Genomic DNA, 16,197 nt, shown 5'->3' with positions numbered 1-16,197 from the left:
AGGGATCTCACTACATACAGATTTATACAGCCACCACTAGGGGGAGCTCACTACATACAGATTTATACAACCACCACTAGAGCGAGCTCACTAGGTACAGATTTATACAACCACCACTAGAGGGAGGTCACTACATACAGATTTATACAACCACCACTAGAGGGAGCTCACTAGGTACAGATTTATACAACCACCACGAGGAGGAGCCCAATACATAAAAATCTATGCAGCCACGGCTATTCACTATACATACATCTGCCTGCAGGGAGCTTTTCTTGGCAATGGCTTTATAATTCTATGCAAATCTGTATGTAGTGCACTCCCACTTGTGGTGGTTTGTAAATATAACATATTTCTACATATATATCCACCACTAGGGGGGGTGCACTACGGACAGATTTGCACCACAGCTCATATAGAACTTCATATTAGTTATGAAGATAATGAGCTCCCCCTGGTGGTGGCTTCCAAAAATCAGATTTTGTCATCCTAGGTAAAGGAAAGCAGAGGAAGTGGAGCTCGGTTTCTGTTCATGTACACAAGTTGTTTTTGTTTTGTTTTTCTCCACTTGAGTAAAAATTATTAATGTGGAAACCATGCACACTATGACCTCTGCCTGTAGTGCCCGGGTGCAGACTTGCTCCAGAGGAGTCTTTATTACGGTGTTTAGTTGCAGATCTGTGACTCATTCTGGGACTTGATAATGTAATTTTTCCTTTGACCTGACTAAATCCATGTGAAGGCCAAAACAAGCCGGGCTAATGCAATAATCTCTTGTTTACAGGATCCTGCAATTCCCCCGGCCGGTGCTGCTGGAAGATCTGTGCATGAAAGCTAAAGTAGCCTTTGGGCAGTGCATGGATCTGCACTACAGCAATAATGAGGTAAGAGGCTGCTGTTAGCTTGTAAAATGATGGGAAAACCAGATCTTGTCCTCCACCGCTGCCTGCGGCCCTCTTGTCCTCCTCCGCCGCCTGCGGCCCTCTTGTCCTCCTCCGCTGCCTGCGGCCCTCTTGTCCTCCTCCGCTGCCTGCGGCCCTCTTGTCCTTCTCCGCCGCTGCCTGCGGCCCTCTTGCCCTTCTCCGCCGCCTGCGGCCCTCTTGTCCTCCTCCGCTGCCTGCGGCCCTCTTGTCCTCCTCCGCTGCCCGTGGCCCTCTTGCCCTCCTCCCCCGCCGCCTGCATCCCTCTTGTCCTCCTCCGCTGCCTGCGGCCCTCTTGTCCTCCTCCGCCTGCAGCCCTCTTGTCCTCCTCCGCTGCCTGCGGCCCTCTTGTCCTCCTCCCCCGCCGCCTGCAGCCCTCTTGCCCTCCTCCCCCGCCGCCTGCAGCCCTCTTGTCCTCCTCCGCTGCCCGCGGCTCTCTTGCCCTCCTCCGCTGCCCGCGGCCCTCTTGCCCTCCTCCGCTGCCCGCGGCCCTCTTGCCCTCCTCCGCTGCCCGCAGCTCTCTTGCCCTCCTCCGCTGCCCGCGGCCCTCTTGCCCTCCTCCGCTGCCCGCAGCTCTCTTGCCCTCCTCCGCTGCCCGCGGCCCTCTTGCCCTCCTCCGCTGCCTGCAGCTCTCTTGCCCTCCTCCGCTGCCCGCGGCCCTCTTGCCCTCCTCCGCTGCCCGCAGCTCTCTTGCCCTCCTCCGCTGCCCGCGGCCCTCTTGCCCTGGCTGATTTGTGGGTTCGGACAAGTGACGTAACTATGTAATGTGAATTGTGGGAATTTGGTTTATTAATCTTGATGATATAAAGGTTCTTGGTCTTCACATTTCATCCAGCAGAGTTCTGCCCTGTGCAGAGTTTCCTCTTCCCACTATCGTCTCGTTCTCTGCCTGCCCGCAGTGAATAGCGGCTGACAGCATGTCTCGCCCTCAGTGAATAGCGGCTGACAGCATGTCCCGCCCTCAGTGAATAGCGGCTGACTGCCTGTCCTGCCCTCAGTGAATAGCGGCTGACTGCCTGTCCTGCCCTCAGTGAATAGCGGCTGACTGCCTGTCCTGCCCTCAGTGAATAGCGGCTGACGGCCTGTCCTGCCCTCAGTGAATAGCGGCTGACGGCCTGTCCTGCCCTCAGTGAATAGCGGCTGACGGCCTGTCCCGCCCTCAGTGAATAGCGGCTGACGGCCTGTCCCGCCCTCATACTGCCTCGGCACTCCTGCAATGTATTCTGTGCCCATCCTGCGCTACATGCTGAAGCCTCTGACAGGCGGAGTTATCTGTGGGATTTGGCAGCTGTCCAATGACTGGTGTTTAATAACAGATTTCTGTAAATGAAAGTCACAGGAAGCGCAGACGCCGCGGCTCCCCGGCCCCTTCCGGCGTCTCCCCGGCCCCTTCCGGCGTCTCCCCGGCCCCTTCCGGCGGCCTCCCCGGCCCCTTCCGGCGGTCTCCCCCGGGCCCCTTCCGGCGGTCTCCCCCGGGCCCCTTCCGGCGTCTCCCCGGCCCCTTCCGGCGTCTCCCCGGCCCCTTCCGGCGGCCTCCCCTGCCCCTTCCGGCGTCTCCCCGGCCCCTTCCGGCGGCCTCCCCGGCCCCTTCCGGCGGTCTCCCCCGGGCCCCTTCCGGCGGTCTCCCCCGGGCCCCTTCCGGCGGCCTCCCCGGCCCCTTCCGGCAGCCTCCCCGGCCCCTTCCGGCGGCCTCCCCGGCCCCTTCCTGCAGTCTCCCCCGGGCCCCTTCCTGCAGTCTCCCCCGGGCCCCTTCCTGCAGTCTCCCCCGGGCCCCTTCCGGCGGTCTCCCCCGGGCCCCTTCCGGCGGTCTCCCCCGGGCCCCTTCCGGCGGTCTCCCCCCGGGCCCCTTCCGGCGGTCTCCCCCCGGGCCCCTTCCGGCGGTCTCCCCCCGGGCCCCTTCCGGCGGTCTCCCCCGGGCCCCTTCCGACGGCTTCTCTCCATTCTGACTCATAGGTTATTAAGTAACTTGTGGAGATCTTTTCCCTCGTGTTGTCGGAGCGCAGATTTCTTAGTGGAGCATCTTTAATCTGTCATTCTCTAGTTGTGATCCCGGAGTTGTCACTCTGTCTGCAAAATCTTAATAAAAGTAGTTTTTCTGGATTTGTGTGACAAAAACTTATTCCAGGGTATGAGAAGTTCTTCAGCATCCGAAATCATTCCAAGATGTTTGCTGTCAGTGAATGTGAAACCATCCGAGCCTAATATTCCTGCCGCTCAGGGTTTGTCAGTTCTATCCAACCTAGACTATCCTCCGAGCACAAGCCCTCTGTCCTGATAGTTACAGTGTGTCAGTGCAGGGAAGTATTAACCGACATCGGGAACTATTTCCAGAGAGGCTTTTCCCTATGGCTCACGTAAGGGGTGTCACTGGGGGACCCCACATTTTCTGTTGCTTCTTGTATAGCTACATGGGACAGATTTGATAATAAGATGTCAATAATGTGGATCTTGCTTTATGCAGGACTAATAATGTCCTCCTTCTCTGTAGCTGGTGATCCCATTGAAAACCCAGGACGATTTGGACAAAGCAGTGGAACTGCTGGATAGGAGCGCCCACATGAAGAGCCTGAAGATCCTGCTGGTCCTGCATGTTCACAGTCAGGTGAGAGGCCTCATGTGTGTATACTCCAGTGTATGATGGGACTGACCACATCAATATATGTGTGTGTATATATATGTATGTGTGTGTATGTATGTGTGTATACTCCAGTGTATGATGGGACTGACCACATCAATATATGTGTGTGTATATATATGTATGTGTGTGTATGTATGTGTAGTATATACTCCACTGTATGATGGGACTGACCACATCAATATATGAGTGTGTGTATATATATATGTATGTGTGTGTATGTGTATATATATATATGTATGTGTGTGTATGTGTATATATGTGTGTGTGTGTATATGTGTGTGTGTGTGTGTGTATATATGTATGTGTGTATATATATATATATATAAATATGTGTGTGTGTGTATGTGTATATATATATATATATATATATATATATATATATATATATATATATATATATATATATATATATATATATATATATATATGTGGTCAACCCTATCATACCGTAATATAGATATAAATAAATATATATATATATATGTGGTCAGCCCTATCATACCGTAATATAGATATAAATAAATATATATATATATTTATATATGTGGTCAGCCCCATCATACCGTAATATAGATATAAATAAATTATATATATATATATATATATATTTATTTATATCTATATTACGGTATGATAGGGCTGACCACATATATATATATATATATATATTTATTTATATGTCCAACAATGTAGACCAGCTCACTCCTGTGAATCACCTGGATCCTCAGCTAACCTGGTTAACTTTGTTGTGCCCGGATCAGGACGTAGGAGTCCATCCATACAAATGTGAACAACAACAAGGCAGAGTCCAGCAATAACGTGAGCAATCCAGGATGCTGTTAAAAAAATTTTTCCTTCTTTTTATTCATAAATTCATTAAAATATAATGGTCCAAGCAATTCAGAACAGCATTATCGCAGGAAAATAATCTGATTCTGGACCGTGAAGAAGGCGGATTTCTTCGGCGCTCCATTGGGAGACCCAGACGATTGGGTGTATAGCTACTGCCTCCGGAGGCCACACAAAGCATTACACTAAAAAGTGTAAGGCCCCTCCCCTTCTGGCTATACACCCCCAGTGGGATCACTGGCTCACCAGTTTTCTGCTTTGTGCGAAGGAGGTCAGACATCCACGCATAGCTCCACTGTTTAGTCAGCAGTAGCTGCTGACTCTATCGGATGGAAGAAAAGAGGGCCCATATAGGGCCCCCAGCATGCTCCCTTCTCACCCCGCTGGTGGTTTGTAAGGTTGAGGTACCTATTGCTGGTACGGCGACTGGAGCCCACATGCTGTTTTCCTTCCACATCCCCCTGAGGGGCTCTGAGGAAGTGGGATCTTACCGGCCCCAAGGCCCTGAGGCCGCGCTCCATCCACAGACCCATTGAACCTGCTGGATACGGAGCTGGGTACCGTTCAGGGACATGGCCCTGCACCATTCAGGTACTCTGTGTCCCCGTACACACAGGCACAGCACACTCCAGACTTGCTGGGTGTGCTAGTGCGCCGGGGACAGTAAAGGGTTACAGTCACTGCAGCCTAGCTGAGTGACTTTATGTATGGGGAACTACCGCGCCGGACGCTCGGGAGCGGCGGCGCGGCTGGGACTTGTAGTGCGCCGGGGACTTAGCGCCGACCGCGCTTTTACGGCGGCGGCGCTTATAAATCCAGTCCCCGGCTTTTGCGGCCTAGCTCCGCTTCGTTCCCGCCCCCACCCTGTCAATCAGGGTAGGGGAGAGACGCTGTACAATCAGCAGCGCCGAGGGCTGGAGCCTTATTTACATGCTCCAGCCCTCTCACTGGACACTGTGGGACGCCGGTTTCCCGCTCTGACTTGGGGGCACGCCCACGGCCCGCCCCTACTCACACGAGCTGGAGAAGGACGCCGGCAGCCATTCCTGCAGTCCGAGCTGAGAGATCGGACTCTTGGCAACCAGGCACAGGACTAGGGCGACCACACACCCGCTTATAGGCGGGCGGTAAGCGGCACCTGAAGTGCTGACCCCACTAAATACCGCAGTTGTCCATTTGTATTTTTATGCTTACACTGCATAGGTCGCTATTTTTGGCTATATGCCCTCTTAGATGGCGACACATCAGCAGCAGGAAAGCAGGGGTGCTAAGGCACAGGCTTTCTATGCTGCTTGTATTGCATGTACTGAAGTGTTCATGTGTATTTATGCTTGTATGCTATACACTGCACTGTACGGTCCCTAGTCTGGGCTATTTTCGCCTAGAATGACTAGACTACAGCAGCAGAAAAGCAGGGGTGCTGAGGCACAGGTTTTTTCTATGCTGCTTGTATTGCAGGGGTTGCAGTGTTCATTTGTACTTATGCTTGTATGCTATACATTGCACTGTATGGTCGATATTCTGGGCTATATTCCCCTAGATGGCTAGTCTACAGCAGCAGAAAAGCAGGGGTGCCAAGGCACAGGCTTTCTATGCTGCTTGTATTGCATGTGCTGCAGTGTTCATTTGTACTTTATGCTTGTATGCTATACATTGCACTGTACGGTCGCCATTCTTGGCTCTATATCCTAGATGGCTAGTCGGCAGCAGCATATAAGCAACACAGGCTTTCGATGCTGTTTTTACTGCATGTGATACTGTTCCACGGCACTGAACCCCATTGTGTGCAATGCTCCCCTGGAGCACTTGGTCAGCCGGGGTCTCTACTAGACGTGGCCAAAGGAACCACCTGTCAACCCTGTCCAAGGACAGGGATGGAGTTGCAATGGGATAGAGACTTGCAGTCCGGACAGGCCATGGGCAATCTGGATCATTGCTCCCTGGCCACCCTCATTGGGAATAAAAGCGGTGCTCCGGGGGGGGGTCCCAGGAGGCTCTCTGTACGATGAGGCAGACGTAGCTCATCAGGACTTTGATCCTGACAACGCTCTCAATCCGGATACACCGGATGGTGACGCCATAAGGAATGATCCTATAGCGTCCATCAATGGAATGTTGGATCTTTCTCCCTCAGCTCCCCCAGCGGAGGAGTCAGCTTCACAGCAGGAGAAGTCCCATTTCAGTAGCTCAAACGTATATTGAGTATTTTTCTGGCCACGCTGACTTCAGAGAAGCAGTCCAGGAACACCACGCTTACCAGATAAGCGTTTTCTCCAAACGTATTAAGGATACACGTTATCCTTTTCCCCCTGACGTGGTCAAGCGCGGGACCCAGGGTCCAAAGCTGGATTCTCCAATCTCCAGGCTTGCGGCTAGAGCATAGTTGCAGTGGAGATGGGACTTCACTTAAAGATGCCAGACAGATGGACTCTGGTTGAAATCTGTCTATGAGGCTATCGGCGTGTCGGTTGCTCCGGCATTTACAGCCGTATGGGCACCCTAAGCTTTTCAGCTGTTCTTGCACAGCTGGTCTTGAGCATATGTACATTTGTGCCGCAGGGGCGTCCGTAACCTCGCAATGTCTGCATTGCGACTTACCCTATTAATGCTGTCCTGGAAGGACAGTCGAGGTTTCGGTCCTTCCCAAGCTCGGGCAGGTCCCAATTGTCCTCGTCCAAAAGAGCTGAAAAGCCTCAGAGGGGCTCAGTTTCCGGGGGCTCAATCACGCCCAAGGAAGGCAGCCGGAGGAACCGCTACCAAGGCGGTCTCCTCATGACTCTCAGCTCTCTCATCTCTCCGCATCCGCGGTTGATGGCAGACTCGCTCGCCTTTGGCGACATTTAGCTGCCACAGGTCATAGACCGGTGGGTGAGGGACATTGTGCCCACGTGCACAGGACAGAGTTCTGTTCTCGTCCTCCGACTCGATTCTTCAGAACGTCCCCACCGAGCCGATGCTCTTCTGCAGGCAGAAGGAGTGGTAATCCCTGTTCCTCTTCAGGAACGAGACACGGTTTTCCTCCAATCTGGTTGTGGTGCCAAAAAAGGATGGCTCTTTCCGTTCCGTTCTGGACCTAAAACTGCTCAACAAGCACGTGGAGGCCAGGCGGTTCCGGATGAAACCCTCCGCTCCGTCATTGCCTCAATGTCTCATGGATATTTCCTAGCATCAATAGACATCAAAGATGCTTATCTCCACGTGCCGATTGCTACAGAGCACCAATGTTTTCTACGTTTCGTGATGGGAGACGACCATCTTCAGTTCGTAGCTCTGCCATTCGGTCTGGCGACAACCCCACGGGTGTTCACCAAGGTCATGGCGGCAGTGGTAGCAGTCTTGCACTCACAGGGACACTCTGTGATCCCTTACTTGGACGATCTACTTGTCAAGGCACCCTCTCAAGAGGCATGCCAACTCAGCCTGAATGTTGCGCTGGAGACTCTCCAGACGTTCGGGTGGATCATCGACTTCTCAAAGTCAAACCTGTCACCGACCCAATCACTAACGTATCTTGGCATGGAGTTTCATACCCTCTCAGCGCTAGTGAAGCTTCCGCTGGACAAGCAGCGGTCACTACAGACTGGGGTGCAGACTCTCCGTCAAGGTCAGTCGCACTCCTTAAGACGCCTCATGCACTTCCTCGGGAAGATGGTGGCGGCAATGGAGGCGGTTCCGTTTGCGCAGTTTCATCTGCGTCCTCTTATTGGGACATTCTCCGCCAATGGGACGGGAAGTCAACATCCCTGAACAGGAAAGTATCCTTTTCACAGAAGGACTCTCTGCAATGGTGGCTTCTTCCCACCTCATTATCACAGGGAAGATCCTTCCTACCACCGTCTTGGGCGGTAGTCACGACAGACGCGAGTCTGTCAGGGTGGGGAGCAGTTTTTCTCCACCACAGGGCTCAGGGTACGTGGACTCAGCAGGAGTCCACCCTTCAGATCCATGTTCTGGAAATCAGAGCAGTGTATCTTGCCCTACCAGCCTTCCAGCAGTGGCTGGAAGGAAAGCAGATCCGAATTCAGTCGGACAACTCCACAGCGGTGGCATACATCAATCACCAAGGGGGGACACGCAGTCGGCAAGCCTTCCAGGAAGTCCGGCGGATTCTGACGTGGGTGGAAGCCACGGCCTCCACCGTATCCGCAGTTCACATCCCCGGCGTAGAAAACTGGGAAGCAGACTTCCTCAGCCGCCAGGGCATGGACGCAGGGGAATGGTCCCTTCACCCGGACGTGTTTCAGGAAATCTGTAGCCGCTGGGGAAGGCCGGACGTCGACCTAATGGCGTCCAGGCACAACAACAAGGTCCCAACCTTCATAGCACGGTCTCGCGATCACAGAACTCTGGCGGCAGACGCCTTAGTGCAAGATTGGTCGCAGTTCCGGCTCCCTTATGTGTTTCCACCTCTGGCACTCTTGCCCAGAGTGCTACGCAAGATCAGATCCGACTGCAGCCGCGTCATACTCGTCGCCTCAGACTGGCCAAGGAGGGCGTGGTATCCGGATCTGTGGCATCTCACGGTCGGCCAACCGTCGGCACTACCAGACCGACCAGACTTACTGTCCCAAGGGCCGTTTTTCCATCGGAATTCTGCGGCCCTGAACCTGACTGTGTGGCCATTGAGTCCTGGATCCTAGGGTCTTCAGGATTATCCCAAGGGGTCGTTGCCACCATGAGACAGGCTAGGAAGCCCACGTCCGCTAAGATCTACCACAGAACGTGGAGGATATTCTTATCCTGGTGCTCTGCTCAGGGAGTGTCTCCCTGGCCTTTTGCATTGCCTACCTTTCTTTCTTTCCTGCAATCTGGGTTAGAAAAAGGTTTGTCGCTCGGCTCCCTTAAAGGGCAAGTCTCGGCGCTATCCGTCTTTTTTCAAAAGCGTCTAGCACGGCTTCCTAAGGTGCGCACGTTCCTGCAGGGGGTTTGTCATATTGTACCCCCGTACAAGCGGCCGTTAGATCCATGGGATCTGAACAGGGTACTAGTTGCCCTCCAGAAGCCGCCCTTCGAGCCTCTGAGGGAGGTTTCACTTTCTAGACTATCACAGAAAGTGGCTTTTCTGGTAGCGATCACATCTCTTCGGAGAGTGTCTGAGCTGGCAGCGCTGTCATCCAAGGCTCCTTTCCTGGTCTTCCACCAGGACAAGGTAGTGCTGCGCCCCATTCAGGAGTTTCTCCCGAAGGTGGTATCCTCTTTTCATCTTAATCAGGATATCTCTTTGCCTTCTTTTTGTCCTCATGCAGTTCATCGGTATGAGAAGAATTTACATTTGTTAGATCTGGTGAGAGCACTCAGAATCTACATTTCCCGCACGGCGCCCCTGCGCCGCTCCGATGCACTCTTTGTCCTTGTCGCTGGTAAGCGCAAAGGGTCGCAGGCTTCCAAAGCCACCCTGGCTCGATGGATCAAAGAACCAATTCTTGAAGCCTACCGTTCTGCTGGGCTTCCGGTTCCATCAGGGCTGAAGGCCCATTCTACCAGAGCCGTGGGTGCGTCCTGGGCATTGCGACACCAGGCTACGGCTCAACAGGTGTGCCAGGCAGCTACCTGGTCGAGTCTGCACACTTTCACCAAACATTATCAGGTGCATACCTATGCTTCGGCGGACGCCAGCCTAGGTAGAAGAGTCCTGCAGGCGGCAGTTGCCTCCCCGTAGGGGAGGGCTGTCTTCGCAGCTCTAACATGAGGTATTTCTTTACCCACCCAGGGACAGCTTTTGGACGTCCCAATCGTCTGGGTCTCCCAATGGAGCGCCGAAGAAGAAGGGAATTTTGTTACTTACCGTAAATTCCTTTTCTTCTAGCTCCTATTGGGAGACCCAGCACCCGCCCTGTTGTCCTTCGGGATTTTTGGGTTTTTTCGGGTACACATGTTGTTCATGTTGAACGGTTTTTCAGTTCTCCGATGTTACTCGGAGTGAATTTGTTTAACCAAGTTATTGGCTTTCCTCCTTCTTGCTTTTGCACTAAAACTGGTGAGCCAGTGATCCCACTGGGGGTGTATAGCCAGAAGGGGAGGGGCCTTACACTTTTTAGTGTAATGCTTTGTGTGGCCTCCGGAGGCAGTAGCTATACACCCAATCGTCTGGGTCTCCCAATAGGAGCTAGAAGAAAAGGAATTTACGGTAAGTAACAAAATTCCCTTCTTTACCGCTGAAACGCGTAGTCCTATCTGCGCTATTTTCCTGCGATAATGCTGTTCTGAATTGCTTGGACCATTATATTTTAATGAATTTATGAATAAAAAGAAGGAAAATTTTTTTTAACAGCATCCTCTCCTCGATTGCTCACGTTATTGCTGGACTCTGCCATGTTGTTGTATGTATGTATGTATGTATGTATGTATATGTGTATATATATATATATATATATATATATATATATATATATATATATATATATATATATATATATATATATATATATATGTGTGGTCAGCCCTATCATACCGTAATATTATTTATATATATATTTTCTCCTTACAGGTATATTTTTGAGTAAAATGTAAACTACTAATTTCAGAAAATAAATACAAAATCTATTACTTGGAAATTCAGAGATTTTGTCAGTAGTTTATAGAATAAAAGAACAATTTACATTTTACTCAAAAATATGCTCCCATTCCTATATACCTGTATGTCTATATATACTCCAGTGTATGATGTGACTGCCCACATCTCTATACATACAGTACTGTATAGTGGGGCTGAGCATACCTCACCCTCTATGCTGGTCCTATCTGTTCACAGGGGAAGCTGCATGCACCTATATCTGTAATCCAAGTGTATGATGCGACCAACCTCATCTATTCAAGTGTTTAAATCATATTGTTTGTTGGGACCATCTGCTTGGACCCCCAGAGATAAACTATAAGAAGGAGATTTGCAGTTTTACAGGAGCTGAGGGTATTAAGGGTCTTTCTGAATGAGCATTTTTGGCTTTTCAGGCCACCCGCATGTGTAATATGGAGCACATGCCATCCCTGGAAGATCTGGATAACTCTGTGTTTAAAGGGACTGAAGCTAAAGACAGGATCCCCGTCATTGGTAGGTGCAGGAGACCTGCGTCGCTCGTCCTGGCAGCTGCAGCCATCACCGGTACTGACCATCATTACGATTCCTAGGAAATCCCACCAGAGACAGGAGCTCCCCTCCTCCGGGTTACATTCCGGATGAGCTGCACCAAGGCGTTCGAAACGGATCCTTCACCAGCATCAACAGTGAGGGAGAGTTCATTCCCGAGAGCATGGACCAGGTAAGACTGTTCACAATACTGTGTATCTGTGTTTGTGTGTGTGTGTGTGTGTGTGTGTGTGTGTGTGTGTGTGTCCCTACGCTCTCATGGGAAGGAGTTAATTAACAAGAACCAGAATACCCAGCGTCTTTCCAGGTCTCGATCTCATGAGTGCACCATTGAAGAGACATTTTGGGCCCATGTACTTGGCCATATAACAGTTTTTTGAGGTTGCCATGTATGTATGCTTCAGATTACCTGGAGGTTTTCTGCTGGACTCTTATTGGGGGTGATACACGTGTCAGTCCCAGGGCTCTGCTGAGGATGCGGCCTCCTGGGGGCTGAGGCCGGAGGCTTTGGTCAGAGGCCGTTTCTTAGAATGTGTGACTAATGCTGCGTATGGATGCATTCTGCTAATTGCCTGACGTTCTCTGATCTTGCACTGTAGATGCTGGACCCCCTGTCTCTCAGCAGTCCTGAAAACTCTGGCTCCGGGAGCTGTCCATCACTTGACAGCCCTTTAGACGGGTAAGTCATCTTTATTATTATGGAGTATTAAGGTATGATTCCAGATGGCAGAAACCTCCTGGGAATCTACAGACAAGGAGCAGAATTGCAGAGCTCTTTCTTTACATCAGAAACTGAAAAATCTACAGAAAAAAATCCATAATCTGTTTGTTTTTTTTTGTTTTTTTTTGCCCTTAAATCTGCTGATTTTTTTTTTTTCCTTTCCTAAACTCCATTTCCTTCCTTTTTTGTGTTGTCATTGGTGGAGAATCTGCGCTGAATCTCCCCACGTCGTTCCCCTGATGATGATGATGATGATGATGATTGCATTTCTTTTCTTCTTAGGGAAATTTTTCACAAGTCCAGAATGCCGAGAGCTCAGAGCTACCCAGATAACTACCAGGAGTTTTCAGGTGAGGCTCGCCGCCCGTTACCTCTTCTCTCCAGATGAGCGTCACTGTGCACTGAATGTCTGGAATACTTTTCACTTGATATGATCATAAACAGAAGGTTGTGTTAATGTTTTGCTTAGAGGAAATCTGCAGGGTTCATTGCAAGACTGTGCAGCGCTTTTGGGGCTGATCTGCTCCGAAAGACACGTGAAAAATTGTTCAGAAAAGGTTTACAAGTCTTTCTTTGTCGCTCCATTGGGAGACCCAGACGATTGGGTGTATAGCTACTGCCTCCGGAGGCCACACAAAGTATTACACTAAAAAGTTTAAGGCCCCTCCCCTTCTGCATATACACCCCCCGTGGGATCACGGGCTCCTCAGTTTTATGCTTTGTGCGAAGGAGGTCAGACATCCACGCATAGCTCCACTGTTTAGTCAGCAGCAGCTGCTGACTATGTCGGATGGAAGAAAAGAGGGCCCATACGGGGGCCCCCAGCATGCTCCCTTCTCACCCCACTTTTGTCGGCGGTGTTTGTTAAGGTTGAGGTACCCATTGCGGGGACGGAGGCTGGAGCCCACATGCTGCTTTCCTTCCCCATCCCCCTGAGGGCTCTGGGTGAAGTGGGATCTTACCGGCCTCCAGGCTCTGAGGCCGGGCTCCATCCACAGACCCGGAGATCCTGCTGGAATGGAGCTGAGTATCGTCAGGGACAAGGCCCTGCAACGTTAAGGTACTCTGTGTCCCCGTACAGACCACGCACACACACACCAGCATGCTGGGTGTGTTAGTGCGCCGGGGACAACAGCGCTGCGCGCTGGGGCTATACTCACTGCAGCTTAGCTGAGTGAGTTAATGTGTGGGAAACTGCCGCGCCGGCCGCTGCTAGAAGCTGCGGCGCGGATGAGACTTGTGGTGCGCCGGGGACTTCCGCGCTGACCGTGCTTTTACGACGGCAGCGCTTATAAATCGAGTCCCCGGCTTTTGCGGCCTAGTTTCGTTTCCTTCCCGCCCCCGGGCCTGCCAGTCAGGGGAAGGGCGGGACGCTGTACAATGGTCAGCACCGAGGGCTGGAGTCTTATTTACATACTCCAGCCCCCTCACTGGGCACAGTGGGACGCCAGTTTCCCGCTCGTTGTCTGGGGCACGCCCACGGCCCGCCCCTCTTCACAGGACGCCGGCAGCCATTCCTGCATGCAGTCTAAGCTGGAGAACGGACACAGGCTCTGGGAGACCCGGTCAAGGGATTCTGGCGACCACACACCCGCTTAAGCGGGCGGTAAGCAGCACCTTGGTGCTGACCCCACTAGTGCCACAGTGTTTTGTGTACTTTATGCTTGTACCTATATTTGCACTGTACGGTCGCTTCTTGGCTAGATACCCCTGGATTGCTCTGAGGAGACAACAGCATGTCGTCCGCAGAAAAGCAAGGGTGCCAAGGCACAGGCTTTCTATGCTGTCTGTACCGCATGTGAGGCTGTTTTACCGGCAGGTTCCACTAACCCCCATTGGGTAGAGTCTCTGCTAGTGGTGGCCCAGAGAGAGCCACCTGTGAAACTGTCCAGAGGACAGAGTTTGCAGTTTTTTGCGGATAAAATGTCTGGGACTATGACCAAGATTCTAGAAACTTGCAGTCCAGGCCGGTGACTCAGACAATGGGCACTGTTGAACAATGCCCCCCGGTCTCCCTCAGTTGGAACTAATACGTGCTCCAAGGGGGTCCCATACATCCCAGGCTGAAGGCTCTGCACGGACGACAGTCCCAGTCAGCCTAAGCGAGCTCGCTGGGAGAGACCCTCGACTTCACACACTAGTCAGGGTCTCAGCGAGAGGATTCTCTGTATGATGAGGCAGAGGTAGCTGATCAGGATTCTGATCCTGAGACCGCTCTCAATCTGGATGCTCCTAATAGTGACGCCATGGTGAACGATCTCATAGCGTCCATCAATAGACTGGTGGATATTTCTCCCTCAGCCCCTCCAGTGGAGGAGGCAGCTTCGCAGCAGGAGAAATTCCATTTCAGGTATCCCAAGCGTAAATTCAGTACTTTTTTGGGCCACTCTGACTTCAGAGAATCAGTCCAGAAACACCACGCTTATCCAGACAAGCGTTTCTCCACACGTCTTAAGGATACACGTTATCCCTTTCCCCCTGACGTGGTCAAGCGCTGGACCCAGTGTCCAAAGGTGGATCCCCCAATCTCCAGGCTTGCGGCTAGATCCATAGTTGCAGTGGAAGATGGGACTTCACTTAAAGATGCCATTGTCAGACAGATGGACCTCTGGTTGAAATCTGTCTATGAAGCTATCGGCGTGTCGTTTGCTCCGGCATTCGCAGCCGTATGGGCGCTCCAAGCTATTTCAGCTGGTCTTGCGCAGGTGGACACTGTCACACGTATATCTGTGCCGCAGATGGCGTCCTTAACCTCGCATATGTTTGCATTGCGACTTACGCTATTAATGCTGTTCTGGACTCTACGAGCCGTACGTCAGTGGCGTCCGCCAACTCCGTGATTTTTACGCAGAGCCTTGTGGTTAAGGGAATGGAAGGCAGATTCTGCTTCCAAAAAGTGTTTAACCAGTTTGCCATTATCTGGTGTCAGACTGTTTGGTGAGCGATTGGATGAAATCATTAAACAGTCCAAGGGTAAGGATTCTTCCTTACACCAGCCCAGATCAAACAAAACCCAACAGAGGAAAGGACAGTCGAGGTTTCGATCCTTTCCAGGCTCGGGCAGGTCCCAGTTTTCCTCGTCCATAAGGACTCAAAAGGCTCAGAGGGGCTCAGATTCCTGGCGGGCTCAATCACGCCCAAAGAAGGCAGCCGGAGGAACCGCTACCAAGGCGGTTTCCTCATGACTTTCAGCCCTCTCTCTCCGCATCCGCGGTCGGTGGCAGACTCTCCCGCTTTGGCGACATTTAGCTGCCACAGGTCAAAAACCGGTGGGTGAGAGACATTTTGTCTCACGTGTACAGGATAGAGTTCTGTTCTCGTCCTCCGGCTCGATTCTTCAGAACTTCCCCACCTCCCGACCGAGTCGATGCTCTTCTGCAGGCAGAAGGAGTGGTAATCCCTGTTCCTCTGCAGGAACAAGGTCACGGTTTTTACTCCAATCTGGTTGTGGTGCAAAAAAAGGACGGCTCTTTCCGTTCCGTTCTGGACCTATAACTGCTCAACACATGAAAACCAGGCGGTTCCGGATGGAATCCCTCCGCTCCGTCATTGCCTCAATGTCTCAAGGAGATTTCCTAGCATCAATAGACATCAGGATGCTTATCTCCACGTGCCGATTGCTCCAGAGCACCAGCGTTTGCTACGATTCGTTATAGAAGACGAGCATCTTCAGTTCGTAGCCCTGCCCTTCGGTCTGGCGACAGCCCCACGGGTTTTCACCAAGGTCATGGCAGCAGTGGTAGCAGTCCTGCACTCTCAGGGTCACTCTGTGATCCCTTACTTGGACGATCTACTTGTCAAGGCACCCTCTCAAGAGGCATGCCAACACAGCCTGAACGTTGCGCTGGAGACTCTCCAGAGTTTCGGGTGCATCATCAACTTTTCAAAGTTAATTCTGACCCCGACCCAATCGCTGAGATATCTTGGCATGGAGTTTCATACTCTCTCAGCGATAGTGAAGCTTCCGCTGGACAAGCAGCGTTCA

General features: G+C 51.7%; 1 protein-coding gene across 1 annotated transcript in view; it reads left to right on the top strand.

Annotated features, from left to right (window-relative positions):
• MAP3K2 (mitogen-activated protein kinase kinase kinase 2) overlaps positions 1-16,197 on the top strand; it is a 57,704-nt gene that overhangs the window by 28,403 nt on the left and 13,104 nt on the right. Inside the window, exons 5-10 of the mRNA XM_075317041.1 lie at positions 785-884; positions 3,409-3,522; positions 11,356-11,455; positions 11,533-11,663; positions 12,091-12,170; positions 12,495-12,562. Coding sequence (XP_075173156.1) covers positions 785-884; positions 3,409-3,522; positions 11,356-11,455; positions 11,533-11,663; positions 12,091-12,170; positions 12,495-12,562 — 593 coding nt within the window. The remainder of the gene's footprint in view (positions 1-784; positions 885-3,408; positions 3,523-11,355; positions 11,456-11,532; positions 11,664-12,090; positions 12,171-12,494; positions 12,563-16,197) is intronic.

The sequence above is a fragment of the Anomaloglossus baeobatrachus genome, chromosome 7 (assembly GCF_048569485.1).
Source record: "Anomaloglossus baeobatrachus isolate aAnoBae1 chromosome 7, aAnoBae1.hap1, whole genome shotgun sequence".
NCBI lineage: Eukaryota > Metazoa > Chordata > Amphibia > Anura > Aromobatidae > Anomaloglossus > Anomaloglossus baeobatrachus.
The sequence above is the reverse complement of the archived record's forward strand: the minus strand, read 5'-3'. Positions and strand labels throughout refer to the sequence as shown.